Consider the following 22,969-nt stretch of genomic DNA (forward strand, 5'->3'; position numbering starts at 1 on the left):
TCAGAACCACGGAGAAGCAGCCAGCCCGCCCTCCCACACAGCAAAACGAGCGTCCTCTGCTCACTCCCTGCATCCTTTCTATCCCCTCGATGAATTATCGGAGGCTCTGTCCCTGCAGCCAGGAAAGGAGGGAAGACCCAGCGTCTGACAGGAGTCCTGGATTCCCTCTGTGATTTCCAACCCTTCCCACTACATCTCTCACCAGTTCGGCGTTGCCAAGATCTGTATGGTGTGTGTTTTTTTAAGTGGCAGGGTAGGAGCCAGTCCTCAAGATGAAGACTATCCAATGCGTGAAAATCACAGAAAACAGGACGGGAGGAGGTTTCCAAAGACCCATACGCAGTGCAGAATTACTGAATAAAAGCCAAATTAGCATCCATCTCAGTGCACCGTTTCCTCCTGCGATTGGCATCTACTGAATTACAGCTTCCAGCAGATGTTCATTCAAATGACTTAGACACCATCCTTGCCGACAGTATTCTCTCTATAGGAAAATACGATAAAATCACAGCGCTCAGTGTTTTCAGTACGGTATTTATTTTGTTCCTTCGCGCCTGGTGAGTTACGAGGCACTATAAGAAGTGATTAGGTTTCGTAAAATTATTAGGCATGGTTTTTAAATCATGAGCACAAAACCCCTACTAAAATAGGCACTAAATATTGTAAAGCCATTGTAAACACTTCTTTAACACACATTAAAAAACGCGTTTGTTTTAAATGCAGCCGCACAGGCTCCGTAAATAAGCACGATGTGCTGTAGGTTTCCAGGGGATTCCAACAATTCCCTCGCTTCCTGCATTTCACGGACGTCTCTCAGCATGTGAGGAAAGATGGGACTGAAGAGTATAAACTTTCTGCCAAGGAGACAGTGATGATGGAAATGCCACATTTAGTGAACTTCCAACATCTGGATGAAATAAGCAAAAATTCTAGCATAGAGTTTCACAAATTTCAGGTAGAGCGGAGCTCTATGAAGCCCAAAGACAGTTCTTAGCAGTTACAGAAGCCCGGCCTTTGGCTGGCAAGGGCTGGCGAAGAACAAGAAGGCTGGTAAGGCCACGGCTGCTCTCAGAGAAGAAAGATACCCTGATTGTCACAACATTCACAGGGCTGGAAAGCACCCTTTGTTGTAAAGTAGAGCTTCCCTTAGGTAGGACTAAGTTAATCATATCCAAGGGCATCGCGAGCAGCGTTTAGTTGAAAGAGGAAAATAATCATGAAATTGAAAAAAGAAATACACAGAAGAGGATTAGTTAAAAAAAGAAACAAACTTGGAAAATATATCTCAAATCAGGGCCCATTCTCTGATTCTGACAGGTCCAGGGCCCCTCATCCCAAGCTTTTCAACCGAAGCCTGACCTGTGCCTCTCGTTCACATAACAAGCTTCTGCAAAGCACCTCTCTGGCTCTGTGTGAAACCCTGGAGCCAACACAAAGAACAAGACTGAACCCTGCTCCTGAGGCATCCCCTGGTAGAAGTATCAATGTAATCCTGCACAGAGTGGTACCACTGGAACTGGGTTTTGAAGGATGAATAGGAGTTTTCAAGAGTGGAGAAGAAAGGAGAACTTGGCATTCCAGGCCACTGGAAATGAAGAGTGCAGATGAACGGCATGTGCAAGTGCCAGTCACGCCTGGGGGACGATGAATTGCTTGGTACCCCCGGAGGAGCGGTGCCCAGACTCCACCACCCACATACCACCGACACAACTTCTGCTAACGGCTACACCACTTAGCAACATTTCCCCTTATGTTTTTCTTTAAACCGACTTGTTTTTTAAGGTTTACTTTGATCTCATCTGAGATGATAATCTCCATTAAATTATGGATTTGATGTGCTACTTATATCTTCCCTAAATCACCCCAAAAAATAACTACACACTGTTAAAGTAAAAAGCGTCCCTATGTGAGCCTGCAGCTAAGTCCTCTTGTGTTCCAGCTGTGGTTCCCAAGCTGGGAACTTCAAGGCCTGTATTGTCTGAGGTGGAATCTGATTAAAGGAAGAAACACATGCAAACGCCAGAGGCAAAAACGTGCTGAATTAAGCCCTCTTTCTTAGCGGGTCACACTGTCACTCCCTGGTGACTTCACTGTCCTCCAAAAGGCCCTGCCCTGACCCACGGGCAGCCACTAAACATCTCGTGGCCATGAGCTCCCAGGGCTGCGTGTGACCCTCCCTTAGGACAGTCACCCATCTGACTTTCATTCCCAATTTTGAAAACAGGCGCCGACAGTACTTCAGCAATTTATTATGCAATCTCTTAAAAGTTTAAATTTACACTTCATTAAACACAAGAGCTTAAACTGGGTCAGATGGCAGCATGGCCTCCTGGGGGGATTAACAAGGAACCAGGAGCAGGAAGGGGACAGCGAGAATCACCGGTCCTTACCTCCGTGCACAAAGCCGTGCAGGGTGCAGTCGGAAGGCCCCACCAGGTGGATCAAGCTGGACTGGCTGTAGCTGACCGTGTTCGGTTCTGGAATCACAAAGGAGAGAGATTAGGCCGCGGGACCGATCGATTCCCACGGCCAAAGGGCCCAGCAGGGGCGACGGTGCCCTGATGTTCGCGTGGTCCCCGAAGCCTTCCCATTGCCATCACCTTAGGTGGGATTTCTCTAAGGAAAACCGTGGTCTCAAAACGCTCCAGTCCGTGAGGGGGGGAAGGCTTTCGAGAATTAATTAGCCACTCTGCTAGTGGGTCATGACACTACTCCCTGGGGACACCAGTGTCCCCAGCGAGGCCCTGCCCTGACTCCCGAGCAGCCAGTGAACACCTCCTGCCTATAAGCCCCCAGGGTTGGTATGACCCTCGGTTAGGAGACAGTCACCCATCTGACTTTCATTCTCAAGTTTGTAAACAGGCACTGACAATATTTTAGTAATTTATTATGCAACTTCTCAAAAGTTTAAATTTCGACTCCATTAGACACAATGGTAGGTGGAGACTCGGAACTGGATAGAGACGCCACAGACGTGCATCCCTAGACCTCACCCTGGGACTCCTGCCAGCCCTCAGTCCCGACCCGGCCCCGGAGACACAGCACCGAAAGGTGTGCTGGCCTTTCCTCCAGTGTCCCCCATTCATCTTCCCAGAGCACCAAGTCTCTGGGGGCATCCCTCACCCACGCGGCACTGCTGCTGCCGAAATATCTGTAAGAGGCTGCACTTCAAAAGAAAGATGAGATAAAGCCCCGTCTCCAGAAATCGATACTATCCCTCGACACAGACTCTTCCAACGGGGTGGGTAACACCAGCGTAGGGTCTTCTGAGCAGACCCCACTGCTGTGCCTGCTTCCGCCTTCCCAAAGCCTTCCGGGAGGGATGACGCCCATTTGTTCCCTGCCTGGACAGCTGGTGTGCCCCTTCCTGCCCCAGCAACACCAAGCTGCCGAGGAAGCCAGCCTGCAGGGCCCCCGAACGGCTGGGACACCCTGCAGGTGAAGAAAGGTCCTTCCCGTGTTTGGCGGTAGACAGAAAAGTCTGTGCAGGAAGTAACGCTGCTCAGGACCCAGGAGGGACGCCCACCCAGAGGTCGGGGCCTGGGTCTCTTAAGCATCGACAGTTGCCTCCGAGACTTTTCCTGATGCTCCCCCACGTGGGATCTCAGACTGTGTGGTTGCCTGAAGGGGTCACGAAGCAGGAAAAACTGGAGTTCCGGTGAGCTGGGGCCTTAAGGATTGACTTCCAAACTCAAGATATTTTCTATTTGTTCTCAAGCCTCACGGCTTAGAGAGACTTAGACTCAAGTTGCGAGCTCGTGTGTGAAGTGCCATCTGCTCTGAGAGGTCCCTGCGGGAAGGACTCAAGCATCTTGGGATGCTCCCAGCCGGGAGGGCCCTCGGCTGTGTCAGAGGCAACGAAGTGGCTCCAGCCTGGGGTGCGGGGTGGGATGGGGGGAGGGGTCTCTCAGTATTATCCACAGTCAGTTCCCACCTCCGGGGGTTCTGGCGACAGGCCTGCTCCCTCTCCGCCTGCTTCCCTGGCTCAGTGTGACTGGCAGAGGCGGGCGCCAGCCACCATGGGAGGTCCCAGCTCCTGCCTCGGGTGAACCCTCAAGCCGGGGACGTCGGAAGCAGCAGCCTGTCGTGGCACCAGGAACTGGTGGTCAGCAGCCGAGTGGAGAACTCCCTCCCGAGAGGCCACAGTCTGAGGACTCCGCCATCCAGCCCACCCACCTGCATGTGGGCCCCGCGGGAGCAGGTGCGCAAGGATGCTATCTAAAACCAGCCAACAGATGACACGGACGACTCCAAAGGCTCTGGGAGGGGAGCTCCAGGGTCCCCTGGCATCCCCAGGGGCTTCGGTCAGTGCAGACGACCGGAGGGAGGAGATGCTTCCTCTCGCAGCTGCCTCCCAGGCCCCGGGGCATCCAGAATGGCCTGGATCATCCGAGACCACGCTGGGCCTCGGGTAATGTCGCCGGACACGCTGCATGGGATGAGAAGGGAGGCCCTGAGAAGGCGTCCAGAACTCTGCCCTGCCCGGTTCCTAATTTCACTCCACGTGGAGAAGACGCACCCGAAACCCTCCTTGTGCTCAGGAAGTGCGGGTAACAGCCCTGGCAGGTCAGGGTGCACCCAGGGCCATGCCTACTGTGGCCTCGGGGCTTCAGACGGCTGGACCCGGCCTGGGGAGGCTGGGTGGAGGGGCACAGCCCAAGGGCCACAGAAGATGCCAGCGAAGTCCCTCTGCCACCACAGCCATCAGAGAAACACTCTAGGCCAGCTCTGCCAGCCCACGACACCCCTGATCTCCAAGGACTGTCTCCCTTGGGCCTCTCTCTTCAAAGAACAAAAAGGCCCCGAGAGCCACGGGGTGCCCTACTATGCTTTCTTTGCTTTGGGTCCCACTCATAAGAGACATCAAAGTAGCTATTTTACAGCATGAATGGAAATGAAAACCCTCAAGTTTGGCCTGCTCTCAGGAACTGCTCTGACCAGCTAAGAGGTTTGCGTGTGCACAATGACAAAAGAATTTTTTAAAATTTCAAACAATGGAAACAGCATACAAAAATCTTTGTCATGTCAACTATCTACTTATTCAAGTGACAAGCCACTTGAAATGACTATAACAACCTAGTCAAAGAGATGTCCCCACTGTTCTGCAGTCATGTTTAAAATATCAGTTAAGCTGTGTCTAATGATTTAGTGTTCTTGGAACTGGCACTGATGAGCTTTTAACGAGGGAAAACACCAAAATTCTGATGGGAAAAAAAAAAAATACACCCACACACCCAACACCCAAGTCCTCCTTCCCTGGGCCGTGGCCCGTAACTCACGGGGCTCCGCAGGGTGGGACCGTGTCTGTGGGTTCACAGCCCCTGGATCAGGCACTTGCTGTCCTCAGTGGCCTTTCCCCCGTTCCTCACGTCCTGTTCTTTAGGGGAACTAAAGGCAACTGTGAAGAGGATCTTCGAAGTTCAAGGTCAAGGCACAGACACCTGGGGGTTATCCGTGATCGCTGCCAGTGCTGCCTTAACAAATAGATGGTGGGGCTGGACAGGATTCCGGGTCGCTGTCCTTGAGGGTGAGGTGTACCACGTGTGACCAGAAGGCAGGACCGGGCAGCCCCTCTCCTCGCCCTCCCCCGTGCACGGTTAGACCGCGTTTCCCAGCCTCTGCTGCACGGCTGCTCTCCTGACACAGCAGAGTGAGTGGAAGTGCTGCATCCAGGCCCAAGGCATCAAAACGCCGAGAGGTGAGCCTCCCTGCTCTTTCCCCTCCCGAGGTGCCCCGAGAGCCACCTGATCAAAGGTGCGGGGCTACAAGACCAAAGGGCCTGAATCCCGAGTCCCCACCTCCTGGAGGAGATCCCCCGATTAGGAGTTTACAGTAAATAAACCTCTACTGAGTTAGGAGCTAGGATTTTAGAGTGTAAGCAGCTACAATGACCTTGACTAATGCAGTGCCTCATCTTTGAGCCTGCGATTTCAAAATGAGGTCCAGAACCTGAGTTAGGTCCCCAGGGCAGCCAGAGACGAGCACAGAACTCCCTCTTCCGTGCTTGCAGCCGAGGAACCTGAGGCACAGAAGGGCTAAGTCCCCACGGAGCAGAGCTGGGATCCAAGCCCAGAGGTCCGGCTCCAGACCCTGTATTCCTCCTCCTGCTCCCTCCTGCCTCCCCCCTCCCCCCTGACCCGGGTCAAGCGCTGCAGAGAGCGGGGTGACAGGGCCTGGCCAGACCCTGGGGAGAAGGCTCTCCCACCCAGGGCAAGCCCCTAACGGGCACCAAGCACTCTTAGGGGCGGCTCAGGGCTGATCAGCCTGCGGGGGTGGCCGGGCACTGGCTGACCTCAGGGAGGCAGGGTCCAGGGCCTGAGCAGGAATGAGGGGCGGGTGTGACTCACCAAGATCCCGGCTGTCCCGGTAGTGGGGACCGGACTTAGAGGTGAACACTGCTTCAAACACAAAGGCCGGGGAAGAGGCAGGGCTGATTTTTTAAGATTTATTTATTTATTTTATTTACTTTTGGCTGCGTCGGGTCTTAGCTGCAGCACGCAGGGTCTTCGTTGAGGCACGCGGGATCTTTCGTTGTGACGCGCGGGCTTCTCTCTAGTTGTGGCGTGCAGGTTTTCTCTTCTCTGGTCGACGGCACGCGGGTCCAAGAGCGCGTGGGCTCTGTAGTTTATGGGACACGGGCCCTAGCTGAGGCGCGCGAGCTCAGTAGTTGCGGCGCGCGGGCTTAGTTGCCCCATGGCACGTCGGATCTTAGTTCCCTGATCAGGGATCAAACCTGCGTCCCCTGCATTGGAAGGCGGATTCTTTACCACTGGACCACCAGGGAAGTCCCAGGGCTGATTTTATCATAAACCCAACAGCTCCCAGAAAGAATGGTGGGTCACGTGGCCAAATAGTCCCTACACAGTTAAAGCTGGACAACTAATGGCCATGGGTTGAAGAATTCAAGGTAATTGTATTCTGTCTCATCAGATGGAGAAAACAATAAGAAAAACTGGGCCTCTAAAGAACTCCCAGACTCTCTGAAAAGACACCTGAAAGAGGAGGTCGGCCCCTCGTGGGGATTGCTAGGCAACAGCCACAGAGGCTGAAATGTGATTCTGGTTTCAAAAGTAAGAGAGAGCGGCAGGTCCAGAGGGCCTTGCAGGCGCGGGGTGGGGGGGTGGGGGGGGTGGCAACTCTCGGGCCAAGCCTGCCTCATCAGGGCGGGGCGGGGGTTCTCCCAGGAAAGGGGAGAGTGTTAGAAGACCCCAGTGACAAGCGCACACTGCAGTATTCAAAAAGACCAGAGAGTGGATATGTGACTTCCTTAAGAAGTGGTTAAAAGCCAGTCCCTATTGCTGAGAAAGATGCGTTTTTATTAGGGCCAGAAAAGGAAAAAATAAAAGCTTGTAAAAATCTATCAAGAAATCTTGAGATTTAGGAATGCCACTTTCCATTAATATCATTAGAGAATAACAGAGCCTGAAAAATATTATGGATCAGATTTATAATCAGAGGACGGCAAACAGAAAATTACCTCATGAGTGAAGGAACTTAAACTGACTGAAAACCCTGAGTAATCTTAGTTCCCCAGACAGTCAGTCAAAGGAGTAAACCAGGATGAACCTCATGGCTCTCAAAGCCCGAGACTGAGCCTTCGGCCCCGGCCTCCATCCAGCACTGGCCAGTAACCGCCCAAGGACGGGTGGGTCCAGCCCCCAGATGCCAGCCAGCGCCTCTTCCGAGCTCCCCTCTTTGCTGCTTTTGGGCTGACACTGTCTCTACCCTTCTGTCTCTTACAAGGACACTGCTCGTTGGATTTGGGGCCCGCCCCATGTTTGTGGGTAACACAGGATGACCTCATCTTGAGGTCCTTAACTTGATTCCACCTGCAAAGGCCCCTTCTGTGAATAAGGTCACAGTCACAGGGCCCAGGGACCGGGCGTGGACCTGTCTTCCAGGGTGGGGAGCGCTGCCTTTGGGCCCGCTCCAGCCTCTCTCCCAGGAACACCCCCGGCACCGAGTCTGTGCCTTTCCCGAGAGCTCTCAGCTCCCCTGAGTCCCTCTGCAGTCCTCCGTGCCTTTGCCTGACCTGCCTCCTGAAAGCAGAGGCTGGGCCTGAGGTCGCTGCCTGATGGTGGCATGTGCCCCAGGGCCTGGATACACTTGAGTCATCACAAGAGCCCGAAGGCCTGTGGATTACCATCTATTTACATTTTATTGTTAAAAGATACAACTTTATCAGGTTTCATCAAAACAGCAACATTCTATTTATACTTATAGGTTTTTCTTTTCTTCCTTTCTTTTTTTTTTTTTTTTTTTTTTTTTTGGTGTTTGTTGAAAATGCAGAACAGTGGACTTCCCTGGTGGTGCAGTGGTTAAGAATCCGCCCGCCAATGCAGGGGACACGGGTTCGAGCCCTGGTCCGGGAAGATCCCACGTGCCGCGGAGCAACTAAGCCCGTGCACCACAACTACTGAGCCTGCGCTCTAGAGCCCACGAGCCACAACTACTGAGCCCGCGTGCCGCAACTACTGAAGCCTGCACGCCTAGAGCCCGTGCTCCACAACAAGAGAAGTCACCGCGATGAGAAGCCCGCGCACGACGACAAAGAGTAGCCCCCGCTCGCCGCAACTAGAGAAAGCCCACGTGCATCAGCGAAGACCCAATGCAGCCAAAAAGAAATAACTAAAATAAATAAAAGAGCAGAACAGTAAAGACACCAACCTACAGTGCCCTGGCCTTCACTGTGGGCAGGTGAGGGTGGAACTCAGGAAGGACAAGCACGAGGAGACCCCTACACGAACGGCACAGACGCCTCCAGAGGAGTCAAGTGCACACCCGATAAACGACAGGATTCGAAACCCAGAAAGCCCTGTCCGAGTCTGCGCGCCTGCGAGGTGTTCACCAGTCCCAGCCCCCCTACGCCCACCCTGATGCCAAAGGTGGGCCGCAGCCAGGAAGGCAGGCGGGCGGGCAGGCGGAGTTCCTCCAGCCCCTGCGCTAGAGCTCTCCGCGCTCGTCAGCAGCGGTGAGGGGGCAGCGCCTGGGGCACGCGGAGCAGCACCAAGAGGGGAAAGGGATGCCCGGGGCCGGTCCTCAGACGGCAGGCCAGGACCAGATCAGGAACCCCAGCAGCCGCGTGCAGGGCCCCTGAGGAGTCGCTCTGGAGCCCAGCATGGGACATGGACACGCATCAACCGGAGAGGCTGCGGGCACGCAGCCCGCTCTCCACACGGTGAGCCGTGCTCACGGCGTGCGCACGCGCACAGGAGCGTGATGTGCGTCACCAGCCCCGAGGCCCCCAGGCCCCGCCCTGAACTGTCAGGGACTCGGCAGCCCTGCCTCACCTGTTTGGACTGTGGAGGCGCGTCTTGTTAAAGCCGGCAGCCCGGACTTACAGGCACAAGGATGAAGGCTGGAAGGGAGCAGCCCCGCGAGGAGCCGGGCCCGGCAGAGCCCTCGGGCCCCCGTGGCCAGCCGGGCGCTCAGAGTCCGTCTAACGTGAGGCCGCGTCCGGGCGGCGGGCGGGGAACAACCATGTGGGAAACGCTGCTGCCATTTTGTCTCTTTCATGAGCTGGAAACCCCGTCCAGAACACACTCTCGGGCGAACTTGGGGGACAAATTCTCCGTGGCCGGGCGTGCGTCCCTCTGCCTGGGCAGCGGGGCCTCTCCCCACGGGGGCCTCCAGGTCAGCGCTCTACGGGAGCAGACGCACCGAGGCCTGCGGGGTTGTCCCCCCATCCCCGTGGTCGGCTGTGCGACTGGGAAGGGGCTTGCAAGGTGCAGGGCCAAGGGGACGGCGCCCCCGGGACCCCAGGGCCTGTCCCGGGAGACAGCGCCAGGGGACGCACCGGCCCAGGAAGAGGACGCTGGTGAAGTGGCCGCGCTGCCTCGGCCCCAGCCCACTCCCCAGCCCCTACCTGGGTTCAGGACGGGCTGGACGATGTCCCCGTTCCGCCACGTGGTCTCCATGCGCTCCAGCTTCTGGGCCTCGTAGCGCTTGCGGCCCTCCTCCTCCTGCTCCTGCCGGGAGTACTGCGGGGGGCACGGGAGAGGGTCAGGTCCCGCCCCCAGGCTCGGCTCCTGTGTGCGCTGCCTTTCTGTGACTGGAACTATCTATTCTTTCTCTGATAGTATATGTTTAATATAAATAACGAAAACACAGAGAAGGGGAAAATATCATGAATTCTTCCCCCTGCAAGAGTGCCTGGGTCAAATGTTTGCGTTACGTCCTCCCTAGAATTATTTTCACGCCCGTGTATAAATAAAAGGTTCTGCCATGCTGCATGTGAAGTTCAAAGTCATGGTATTTCCTCCTCTCACTGTATCCTCCTACCATAATTTATGTGATGGATCCATCATATCTGGGCCTTTAGTTTGCTCCCAATTTTTCACCATTAAAACAGTATCAGGGACTTCCCTGGTGGCTCAGTGGTTAAGAATCCGCCTGCCAATGCAGGAGACACAGGTTCGAACCCTGGTCCGGGAAGATCCCACATGCCGCAGAGCAACTAAGCCCGTGCGCCACAACTACTGAGCCTGCACGCTGCAACTACTGAAGCCCACGCGTCTAGAGCCCGTGCTCCGCAACGAGAGAAACCACCGCAATGAGAAGCCTGCGCGCTGCAACAAAGAGTAGCCCCCGCTCGCCGCAACTAGAGAAAGCCCGTGCGCAGAAGCGAAGACCCAATGCAGCCAAAAATAAATACATAAATAAATGTATATTAAAAAAAAATCATACCGACAATCTCAGCCACTTACCATGTTATACCTACCCCATTCCTTCCTGGGATTCTTTCCTGGACATAGAACTACAGAGTCAGGGAGCCCCAGGAAGGCTGCACCCCCTCTCCCACAAACAGGGAGAGAAGGGAACAGGTCCCTGTGTGCCCCTGACACTGGGCAGCCTCACTCTGCTGACTCCTGGCCAGCCGACACCCGCCAAAGCTAAAACAGCCCCCCTGAAGCTTTCCTGATGGATCACGGGGGTTCTGACCCAAGAAGTTAAAAATAAAGGTGACAATCAAGCTTGGCATGATGGAGAACGTTGGGCCCTCTGGTGCCCACCGTCCTGGGGTCCAGTGTAGGGAACACCCCCTACCCTGGGATCCATCAGACAGGCCCGGGGTCCACAGGCCCCCTGACCGGCCTCACCCTCCCTGCTGACCCCTGCCTGGCCGCTCTCCTTCTGCTGGGCTCTGACTGCTGCCCTTCCATCCACTCTACCTGCATCTCCCGCTGAGCCTGCGGAATAGCCGCCAGGCTCAGGGCCCCGTGTGCTCCTCTCTGCCCCTTGCAATTTCAGACCTTCTTCCAAAAGCCGCTTTTAAACATCTTGCTTTTCCTGCTCGTGGCTCTGCTCCAAAACCGCCCAGGTCTGAACACATTCCGTGGCTTAATTACCATTATCTTGGGCTTGCGACCCCCGTCTCTAAAGGAGGCTGTGAAAGGAGCTGAGTGGTTTGTTCAAAAGAAACAGAGCATGGTGAGGATTCAAGTCGCCGTGGACAATTAGCCTCTTCCTCCATAAACAGATGGTTCCCCCACGTCCCAGCACGCAGAGCAATGCCTCTAAGAGTAGAGTTTGTGCTGTGCCTTTCTAGTAAAACTCAAGGATGTCTTACGTGTCCTCAAGAAATGCCTCTTTAAGAGATTTTTTAAAAAATGAGCCCAGCTCCCCAGTCTAATAAATCCTCACGTCCAGCACACGCCTCAGACCTCTGCAGTGACACGGGGACCGACGGGGGCCCCGGTCCTGACACGGGCGACGAGGACCAAGAAAACGCAGCCTGTTCACAAACAAACGCCTCCTGCTGGCTTTACATCTGGGGGCAACATCACGAGAACGTCCTGATGATGGGCTGGCACCCAACTCTCACCCCCGAGGACTCATCAGACTCAGCTGTTTTGAAGCAGGAGGCAGCTCAGCTCAAACGTCCAAGGCGACAGTCAGTGCGAGCCTTTTAACCCAAGCTCATGTTTAGACACCGATAAAAACCAGCGTCCACTCTCCAATGGCCCCCAGCCTCTCGGGGGCCACAGCTGTCCCCAGCCACCGCAGGGGTCTCTTTTTCCATCACTGGGCCACTGAGGTCGCTGTTCCCTGGGGGAAGAGGTGGAGCAAAGTGACAAAGTCCTCACTGAGTGACACTGCAGGGGGGGAGGTGGGCTTCCCCCAGGGAGACGCACACATGTGGTCGGTCCACACACGCGCATGTACGTGTGACAGCGGGTGTGTATGTGTGTGTGTGTGATGCGTGTTCTGTGTGTGAGATATCCATGTACGTGTACGTGTGAGATATACGTATGATCAACCTGTGGGTAATATATGTGCATGTGTGAGATGTGTGTAAGATACACACGTAGACAGAGAGACGTATGTGTTCTTAATAAATGACCGCTACCTGTGAAGGGTCGGCAGGAGGATGCTGGCAGGACATAAGGAAGTCTGATGGTCAAGCTACCAGCACCTGAGCGTAAATGCCCATGAGAGCCAGACCTGAGCTTTCCAGGACCATCGCGTGAGGACTCAGCTGGGCCGTGCCAATGAAAAGAGCAGAATGAAACATTTCAAATGAAATGATGAAACAAAAACAGTTCAAATCAACTGAAGGCTTATACGTGGGCCTAGCATGTATGGGGGGAAGAAAGCACAAATAAACATTAGCAATGGCTGCAGCTGGGAGCCGTGTGGCTTCTCCCCTCTGGAGCTCTCTCTGCACCCGGTGGGACGTTTCCAACACTCCCCTCTAACACGGGCAGAGTGGATATTTATGTCTTACCAAACTTGGCTAAACAAAGGGAATGGGAAAGCTACCGGGGTCTCCGCCAGGAGGTGGGAGGGAGGGCAGGGGATGAGAGGGGTGATGCAGAGAGCTGTCCTGTCCCTGCAGGGACAGCGGAGACTGACGCTGCCCACCCCCCCCCCACCCCCCGTCCTCACTCCCCACCACCGGCTAAAAACCCACCGGCTCTCAGCACACGGGCCCCTGAGGAGCCAGAAGGAAACAAAAGCTAATGTGTTTGGCCCAGGAATCTTCCTTCAGAAGCAACCCCTTAAGATCCACCATGTGGTGCTGAAGCCAAAGATATGGCCTGCTAGAGATTTCTAAACTGTGTAGCGTCTGAAAATTAAATCAGTTAAATAATGTGCCTGAGTATTTACGTGTGATGTGGATAATTTAACACCAAGTGCTTAGTGGGAAAGATGAAAGCGGGGGTTAGGACGCTTGTAATCTCTAAAGGGAACCGTCACTGCACCTCAGACTCACGCCTGCTTCTTGGGTTTGATAACCCCTCAGTTAGTGCTGCTTGAAAATGATGCAATTTCCATCTTGCCAGCAGCAGAGAGGAGAGCAGCTCCAGGAAGAATGGGGGCGGGGTGGGGGGGAACACAGAGAGACAGAGACGGAGAGAGAGCTGGAGAGAGAGAGAGAGAGAAAGACAGAGAGAGGTGGGCTGGACGGAAGGCCAGTGTTCTGGGTTGAACAGCGTCCTGTCAAAATTCCTGTCCACGTGGACCTGTGCATGTGACCTTTCTGAGAACTAGCGTCTGTGCAGGTGTAATTAGTTAAGACACGTGCGCACGCGCACACACACACACACACACGGGAAGACAGCCAGATGACAACAGAAGCAGAGGTTGAAGTGATGCAGCCACAAGCCAAGGAATGCCTGCAGCCCCCAGGAGCTGGAAGAGGCAGGAAGGATCCCCCCCAGAGCCTCCAGTGGGAGCCCAGCCCTGCCCATGCCTTGATTTTGTACTTCTGGCCTCAGAACTGGGAGAGAATGAACTCGGTTGTTTAAGCTCCCCAGACTGTGTCACAGCAGCCCCAGGAAGCTCAAACAGGTGGGAAGCGTGGGAACCATCTGGCTCACACCCTGGCCCTGAGCGCCCCTCTCTCCTCACATGTGGAGGGACAGGTGGCACCGATGCTGGCCTGGTGCCCCTGGCACTACCGCCCTGCCCTCAGGGTACCAAACCCTGCACCACCAACCCAGTGCAGACCAAGGTCTAAGCACACTTCCTGTTCCGCATGGAGAGAGCTCCTGCTACCAAGATTCTTTTTTAAAGTCTAGACTAAACGGCAGCTGGAGCCCAGCAGCTGGTCGCCCCCCAGGAGACGCCCCACCGGAGCCTTGACCGCGTCCACGGAGGCCCAGGCAGGGTCCCAGGTCAGACGTGAGCTGGCACAGGGAGAGGGCAGGGAACGCCCCCGGGCTGACATCTGCAGCAGCTCAAGGAGCAAGCCCCCCATCGCCCCAAGTGACCCAGGCCCACAGGAAGGTGCGCAGGGGGGAGACGGGGTGGGGAGGGCTTGCAGTGGGGGGGGGGGGAGGGGACAGGGACCGTTCCTCCGTGTGCTCTATACCAGGGGTCCCCACCCCCCTGTTAGGAGCCAGGCCGCGCAGCAGGAGGTGAGCGGCGGGTGAGCGAGTGAAGCTTCATCAGCCGCTCCCCGTCGCTCACGTTACCGCCTGAGCCATCCATCCATCCCCCCTTCCACGGAAAAACTGTCTACCACGAAAATGGTCCCTGGTGCCAAAAAGGCTGGGGACCTTTTACTGCTCTATCCAGTTCCTGTCTGGTTCCCAGTTTTATTATTCTTAAAAGTTTCTTCTACAGACATCTCGACCACAGAAAAATGCTCCCTGAGGGCAGACACTGCTAAGCCAGGCCCCGGCCCTCTGAGAACGGCCCTCCCTCACAGGGGTTGGAGCAGAGCACCAGGCCTCCGGGGAGAGCCGCTCAGGCGTGTCCTCGGGACATCCAGGGCCGGGGGAGCCACACGAGGAGGAGTGGGGTGCCGTTAGGGAAGGCGCTAAATCCCTCTATCAGCCCAATGTGCCCCCTCCAAACGCCTGCCCCCCGAGCCTGCCTGCAGCAGGGCCCCCGGGAGTGAACGTGGCCAAGTCTCCTCACCCAGAGATGCCTCTGTCCACAGCAAAACCAAGATGAGAGAAACCAAGGCAGGAAGCGGACGCGGCAGGGGGAGAGAGCGGGGCTGAAGCAGAGACGTCCCAGCCTGTGCCCCCAGGACTGGACGCCCGGCACAGCCCCGTCACCCGCCTTCCCTCCGGCCAGGCTCCTCCGGGAGGGGTGTCTTCGGGGCCCAGGCCAGCCCCCACTGGCATTCCCAGCATGAAGGATCCTCCCAGGAGGGACGCCCCTTCCCATGGCGCCTCCTACTGCGGCCCAGCCCCGCCCGGTGCTGCTCTCCTAGGACCCGGGCCCCTGCCGCCCACCCGGGAGAAGTGGGAGGGGCCTCCTTACCACCACCGGAGGCACCTCCAGGACCTTGTCCACGTTCTTCAGCGACAGGGGCACGTACCACAGGGTGGCCTTATTGGTCAGCTTTTTGGTACCTTCAGAGAAGACAAACACGTGAGTGATGGCTGGGAGCCGGCAGGGCGCCGGGCACAGGGCAGGCAGGGCCGATGCCACCTCTGGCCCCCACCCCCAAGGCCTTCTTCAGCCGCGAGGTGCACGTGTGGGCACAGACCGGGGAGAGGCGTGGCCCCCAGCCTGCGGACCCCCAACGCCAGCATGCTGCCCCACCCTGAGGCTGCTGGAAAGACTGCAGGTCACGCGGTCTAAGCCTGGGGGGCCTGGGCCTGTCGGCTTTCTAGCCCTTTCTAACTCGGAAGGCCCGCATCTGGAGGGCACCGACTCCAGGAAGCCCTCCCGGGAGCCTCCAGAGCGAGAGGGAGGGAAGGGCTGTGGGGAGGGGCAGACTGCCCACCAAGAGGAGCTCCGGCGGGACAGGAAGCAGCTCGTGGGCCTGAGGCGGAGGGGTGGTGGAGGCAGAGCCCACCCGGGCAGCGGGGCCACAGCCCAGAGCACAGCCTGGGGTCGGCTCATCACAGCTCCCGCCCCCCGCGGCCCCCCCCCCTTCCCCAGGGCCACCTCCTTCCAGGTGGGAGGCGCCACACCAGACACTTCTGCTGCTGGTGACTCAGCGCTCCAATGCAGAAGCTTCCATGTGGGGGCTGAGAGAGGGCGGTGGGCTGCTGGCTTCTGCTCTGGGCTGAAGGACAGGAAACAGAACCTTCTCTGGGGCGCTGAGCCCAGCCTCAGGGCAGAGTGGTGCCGTCAGGGCGGGAGGCCTGTCTGGGCTGAAAACCGTGGGCCAAAAGAGCCTGGAGATCACTTGGTCCACACCCTTCACTTGTACAGGAGGAGCTTGAAGCCCAGAGAGGTCAAGGGGATTGCCTAGGCTCTCACACAGCAATTTGACGCCATTCTGAGTACAGACCCGGACCTCCCAGGTCCCAGTAATTTCAGAGAAGTGTTTGCAAGGATGCCTTTTAAAAGTTGCCTCTTCGACATGGACGATTCCCAATGTAGCGGAGAACAGGAGAACTGCAGGATGGAGAGAGGAAGTGGAGAAGCAAGGAGCAGCCCGGGGTGGTGGGGGGCTTGCCGTAAAGTCCCCCTCAGTAACTCACTTCCTACCAGTTCCTTGTGACCTGCCTTCCCAAGGCGAACCTGGGGCTTCAGTTTCCTCCCCTTAAACGTAGCCCCAAGGACCAAGCCAAGCCCTGGCGGGTCAATTAGAAAGAGGGTGAGGCCCCCGGCGCCCAGGCCTGCTCCTCATGCCAGGATGTCCGCCGCTCCGCCCGGGCTCCAGGGCACCACCAGGACCACAGGCAAATAACACGGAAAAATGTCTTCACTGCGCTTTGACCGAGACTGAATCTGACAACCTGCTTTGGGGAATAAAGACTTCCTGTTTGACTCAGCTAGAGCCAGCCTGACAAGCTGGTTTCCACGGAAACCCCAAGTGACCCTCCTCCAGACCCAAATGAACACCGTGGAGCAAATGAGGCAAAACACGCTAATTGTACTTTATCATTTAATAAAACCATCAAAAGACAAGTGCAGCGCTAAAAACATCTATTCTGAAATCTTGAGAGCTCCCAGCTATTTTCTGGAGTGATTCGCAGCAATCACGTCCCAGTTAGCTTAATATTTTGACAGTTGCCGGAGATGAATGAGCAAAGGTTTGCTGGTTGTCTGCCTGGGCGCATGCTCGCCCGGCTGCCTCACGACAGGCGGCAAGGCCCCGAGCGAGGGGGATGCACAGAACGGGGGCCCTGCCCTCTGGGGTCTTGAAACACGGAGACGGCACACGAACAGCTTCAGGGTTCAGCCTGGTTGCCTGTTTGTCCGCCCAGCCCGGTCTCCCCACCTGTCCGAGTCCACCCGCCCACCCGGCCGGTGTTCACAGAGCACCTGCTGGGCGGCCCTGCCCCGGGCGCTGGGACTGCCCCGGACCAGGCGGCCACATGGCCTGCCCTCGTAGGGCTCCCATCCTCGTGGACACACGGGCAGAGATGCATCAAGACAGGAAGGCCTCGAGACACGGGGTCCGAGAGTAAAAGAGACTCACACAGATCCAAACATGGAAAGACGGAGAGAGTTTGAGAGATGCACAGGCACGGTGCTGAGACCCAGAGAGGGGCACCCGGATGTGAGAGTAAGGGAAGGGGCGCCCAGCCCTTCAGCAGGGGCTCCAGGGCAAGGCGGGCAAGGTGACTGAGACGTGTAGAGAAGGCACAGCCCCAGGGCTCCAGGTCTCGCTGTCCCCATCCTGTGATCCGGCCCTGGGGTCTTCCCGGGGCCTCGGGCCTCCCCCGTCTCGAAAGGCTGGGCAGTGCTGGCCGGTCCCCTCCTCCTCTGAGCTCGGTCCCTCTCACATGCACAACGCCCGGCCCGCTGTCCTGGGAGGCTGTGCCCCTCACGGTCACTTCTCCCCTTCTCGGGGCAGCTGAGGCTCTGCGTGTCCATCCTTCAGGGTCAGGGCGGCTGGGGACACTGGCGGGTGGAGAGCATCCTGACTGCGGGGCGGGGGCTCTCATCTCGCCACCACAGCTCTGGGCAAGCACTGCCTGCCTCCTGCCCGCTCCTGCCCCCAGAGGGGGGATCCCGCAGAAAGTGGGCTGGAGCACGTCCTTGTAGACAAGGCCCCCTGCCCGCTTCCCCTCAGCGCAGAGGCCCAAATCTTCCTGACTCATCCACTCCTTCATTCATTCACTCATCAGTGACTGAGTCTGCGGCTGTCATGAGCCAACGGGAGAGCACGGCCATTTCCCCTCTTGTGTCAGGAGCAGGGAGGCTCAACCCCCAGCACAGCCCAGGAGAGCAGGGCTGGGTCACGTGGAGGGGGGATGAGGGGGAGGGGCCCGAGGGGCCCGCCCCTCACTGGGCCTCCTCCCAGTGGGCTGCCAGCCCCAATGTGGGAAGTCAGGGCCAGAGGACCCCTTTCTGTGCCACAGCCCGAGACCAGCATCCAAGGTCCCTTCGATGCCAGAGCTGCCTGCCAAATACCGGGCTCAGGCCACAGACGCAGGACATGGGGCACAAGCCCGCTGACCGCTCCCCACCCACCCCCCGCCCCAGGCCGTGGCTGGGCTAAATCGTTCACTGTGCAGTGGCTGGGCCTGCTGCGGTCACCGCAATGCTCCAGATGAATAACTGAGCTCCTGGCCCGTGTCGGGGAGAAGGCTGGAGCCCCTCAAAGATCTCTGAGCACAGAGCTCTGCAGGCAGCCACGGCCGAGGAGAGGGCATCGGGAGGAGGCACAGGACCCACGCAGCTCCTCCCTCTAGAACGAGCACGGACTCTCCTCTGGGTGAGACAGCGGGTGGCCTGGGACGAGGCAGCGGGCAGTGCGGGGGCCCAAGGGGCCTGCCTGCCTCATCAGCATCTTCGTTATAAAAAGCAGCGACTGTGAAGTGAAGCCACACTCCCCTGCAGTGCCCAGTGGGAGGGTGAGAAGGGGTTTCCATGGCTACCACTCCGAGAAAGAGAATATTCAGATCAAAGCAGAGTCAAAGGTTTGCCCAGGGAGCGCCAGCCTAGGCCTGCGGGGCCCAGGGGAGCAGAGCAGAAGCCAGGGCAGCGTCTTCCAAGGGGCAGCAGCTCCACCGCGCAGGGAAGGGCAAGGCGCGGGCTAGGGAGACGGCAGGGGGGCCGGAGGGCGGCATGTGCCCTCCCAGCCCGCTCCCACCCTTCTGCCCAGACCAGCTGGCCGCCAGGCCCCTTCCTCCCCAGGAAGGCAGGGGGGCCGTACCCTGGGCTCGTTGCCTAACTCGTCTGCGCCCCCGTTTCCCCGTCTGCAAACAAAGCGAGGACGGCAGAAGTCCCTGCTCACAGGTGGAGGTGGAAATGCAGGGAGGTCACCCATAGACAGTGTTAGGACCATCCAGGGGCAGTCAGCCCTCAATGGACGTGGGCTGCTGCCTTATTGCTACTGTCACCGTTGTTCCCAACCCCGCACGCAGGCTCAGCAAGAGGAAGTTACCTGTGAGGATGTTTTCGGACATCACGTGGACCTGGACCTCCACCGAATGCTTGGAGGTGTAGGTGATCTCCGCGCTGACATGGGCCACCTCGCCGATGCACATGGGCGACAGGAAGTCCGTGCGCTCCACCTGGGCCAGGGCGGCCACACAGCACTCCTGCAAAGACCAGAGGCGGGTCAGCCTCCCACGAGGCCCCACCCTGGACACGCTCCCCCAAAACGGCCCTTGGTTTTTTCCCCACTGCTAAAGTAACGCAAGTTATTGCCACCACACACTCCTACATGCAAAACCAGGAGATGAAGCACTGCCCGAGGGCAACACGGCAAAGCAGTTGATACAGGCGATTCTGAGTGGTGGGGTTCCGAGCGGCCTGTTTCTTTTTTCTGACTTTTCTACAAAAGATACGTATTACTTGTATAATGAAACGTGAAAAAAGGCATACATACTTATTATGGAAAATTTGGGACGTACAGAAAAGGAGGCAGAGGAGGGAAAATCACTCCTCCCATCCAGAGATAACCATGGTTTCTATTTTGGGAATCTTTCTTTCCAGGCTTTTTGCCCCAAGAACAGGGGTTTTACTGGTTCATTTGTTTGGCTGTCTGGCTCCTTGTTTTGCAGTTTTAGTCATAGATAGTTGTCACTTACAGTCATGTATAGTTGTCATATATAGTCTTACGTAGTTGTGCAAGCACTAAATATACACTTTCACAATCTGCTTTTTTCACTCAACAGGAGGAAAAATAACCTGCCCGTGTTATGACAAGCTCTTAGCAATCACAGTTCTTCTTTTTAAATGTTATTTATCCTTCAAATAGGCAACCCATTCTCATGACTCAAAATTCAAAAGGAACAAAAGGGTATATGTCCCCGGCCACCCAGGACCCCTCGGTAACTGGATGGACGCAGCCAGTCAGCACGTGCGCGTGGGGTCCAGCTGGATCCACTTGGGAGCTCACATTCTATGAATGTGAGGGACTTACTTCCTCACTTCTTTTCTTGACACTTTCTACGACTGCCACTTCACGATACCCCATCGCAAAGATATTTCTTAAGGGCCAAATAAAATATTCTTCTGTTGTTAGATTTGTATCAATCCTCAGCCGTCTCATTATAAATAACCCTGTGATTAGGGTCCTTTTAGTTAAGTCATTTTCAGTATTGGGGATTGTTTCCTGGGCGGAAGGGACAAACATTTCGGTGTGTGTTCCCAAAGTGCTTCTCAGCAGGGCAGAGTGCTTGACGTGGCCCCAGCACTCCCGCACCAGCACTGAAAATCAGCTTTTTTTTTTACATTTAGTTTTTATCGAGGTAACATTGGTTTATATCATTGTGTAAGTTTCCTGTGTAACAACGTTATATTTCTACTGTATACCCTACAGCGTGCTCACCACCGAAAGTATCGTTTCCATCCGTCACCAGACAGTCGATTCCTTTACCCATTTTGCCCCTGGGCCACTCCCCCACCCCACCCCTTCCCCTCTGCTAACCACTGCCTTGTTCTATCTATGCGTTTTTGGTTTGTTCGTTTATTTTTTGTCTTTTATATTCTATCTATGAACAAAATCATCAGGTATTTGTTTTTCTCCATCTGACTTATTTCACTTAGCATAATTCCCTCAAGGACCACCCATGTTGTGACAAATGGCAAGATTTCATCTTTTTTCTTTTTTACCTCTGAGTGACGTTCCATTGTGTGTTTGTGTGTATACCATAATTTACTTATCCATTCATCCATCAGTGGACCCTTAGGTTGTTCCACGTCTTGGCTGCTGTAAATAATGCTGCCATGAACACAGGGGTGCAGATACCACTTCGAATCAGTGTTTTCATTTTCTTTGGATACATACTCAGAAGTGGAATAGCTGGATCATATGGCAACTCTATTTTTAGCTTTTGAGAAACCTCCAGGCTGTTCTCCACAGTGGCCGCACCAGTTTACATTCCCACCAACAGCGCATGAGGACCCCTTTTTCTCCACATCTTCACCAACACTGGTTATCTGTTGTCTTTTTGGTAACAGCCATTCTGGCAGGTGTGAGGGGAAATCGCATTGTGGTACTGATCTGCATTTCCCTGAAGATTAGTGATGTTGAGCATCTTTTCATGTGCCTGTTGGCCATCAGTATATCTTCTTTGGAAAAACGTCTATGCAGTTCCTCTGCCCGTTTTTTAATCGGGGTGCCTGTTTTTTGTTGTTGAGTTGTATGAATTCTTCATATATTATGGAATCAGCTTCCTTTTCACCCCTGCTGACCGAGTGACACAAAAGACAATCTTACGTCCGAGCCACAGGACCGTGGATTTTCACTGCCAAACACAGCACCTGGCACTGTTTTGACTTTCTACCAGAAACCGATCAGGGTTCTTAGGACACTGGACAGCATGGGTACCCCTGGGCTGGGTGGGGAGCAGGGAGCAGGAGATGGGCCCACTCTTGAGGGCCTGTCGGCGCCGTGTCAGCGCTGGGCTTCACCTTTCCAGCTGGGCCTCACAGCACCCCTTCTGCAGGGCTTGGAGATATTAAGCTTGTAGGTGACAGTCAGTTCAAGCTCTGGCATGTCTGCACCCTTTCCACCGGCCACCTGCCACCACCTGTGGCACCAACGCACAGCTCTCCCACCTGCGCGAGAACTCACCTGACACCTGGCAAACATGCAAATTCCCTGACCCGCCCCAAACCCGCAGAACCTGCCTCTTTGGAGGGACGCCTGGGGACCTCCATCTTCACCCCTTCCCCGGAGAGCCTCAGACACACGGGGGTCCTCTGATAGCTTCTGTTCCTATAAATGTCCTGGAATCAGCTCTCAACGCAGCAGAGCAGGAGCTGAGCAGGCAAGCGCAGCTTGTGGCGCCCCCCCTCTGACTTGCCGGGGCCCTGCTCCCCCACCCCCGCCCCACACAGACGTGTCACCCCTGAAGCTAAAACAACGCGAGGGAATTGCTGGGCGTCACCCCGAGTACATTTGTGTGGCTACAGCGCCACCCACTGGCAGAAAGTTGGAAGGTGGGCAAGAATGCGGGGCCAGCCTCTGGCTGGAAGGAACTTCCAGCCACTTCTGGAAGCTTCTATCCAAGCTCCACCTGCAAGACCCAAAACGAAATAAAGCAGCTGTCTTTGTTGAAGGGTGGCTAAACTATGGAATGGATATGTCCGCACACAGGTAACACTCCTATACGTTAATATTTTAAATGGAAATGCAGCTCGTTTCTTGTGCCTTTAAACATCTGAGCCTTAGATGGACTCCAGCCTTTTTAAGGCTACAGAGGCATTCCTTCACTTGTGGTGGTATCTATGGAGCCAGGCCCTGCACTCGGTGCCTGCCCCTGGCCTGGGGTCTGGTTGGGGGACGGATGACAGATAAGCACGTGGCAGGTGCTCTGAAGAGGGCAGTGTGAGGTGTGGGGTGTGAGGTGTGGGGTGTGGGAAGTGGGGTGCAGGTGCCGATGTGGGAGGGGCAGCTGCAGGTGAGGGGCTGAGACCTGGATGCTGAGGTGTCAGGCAGGAGAAGGTGTGGGGTGCAGACACCCCAGGCAGAGGGGAGGGCAGGGCGACCCCGGGGGAGCTAGAGGCTGCTGCTGAATCCATGTCCAGCTGGGTGTGGACGGCACAGGCTGGGACCCAGGCAGCTCCAACATGACTGGGAGCTGCCGTTTCCCAAGACCTAGCGGGCCACCCCAGGCACTCCATAAAGACCTCTGTGACCCAGAAATTC

At 56.0% G+C, this 22,969-nt stretch overlaps 1 protein-coding gene across 2 annotated transcripts in view; it reads right to left on the reverse strand.

The window, feature by feature from the left end:
- ACOT7 (acyl-CoA thioesterase 7) overlaps positions 1 to 22,969 on the reverse strand; it is a 92,481-nt gene that overhangs the window by 47,584 nt on the left and 21,928 nt on the right. For both annotated transcript variants that reach the window (XM_068537703.1, XM_068537705.1), the window contains exons 3-6: positions 19,253 to 19,409; positions 15,220 to 15,311; positions 9,866 to 9,980; positions 2,391 to 2,477 (exon numbers count right to left, since the gene is read on the reverse strand). In XM_068537703.1, coding sequence (XP_068393804.1) covers positions 2,391 to 2,477; positions 9,866 to 9,980; positions 15,220 to 15,311; positions 19,253 to 19,409 — 451 coding nt within the window. The remainder of the gene's footprint in view (positions 1 to 2,390; positions 2,478 to 9,865; positions 9,981 to 15,219; positions 15,312 to 19,252; positions 19,410 to 22,969) is intronic.

This window comes from Eschrichtius robustus, chromosome 3 (genome assembly GCF_028021215.1).
Source record: "Eschrichtius robustus isolate mEscRob2 chromosome 3, mEscRob2.pri, whole genome shotgun sequence".
In the NCBI taxonomy this organism is placed as follows: Eukaryota; Metazoa; Chordata; class Mammalia; order Artiodactyla; family Eschrichtiidae; genus Eschrichtius; species Eschrichtius robustus.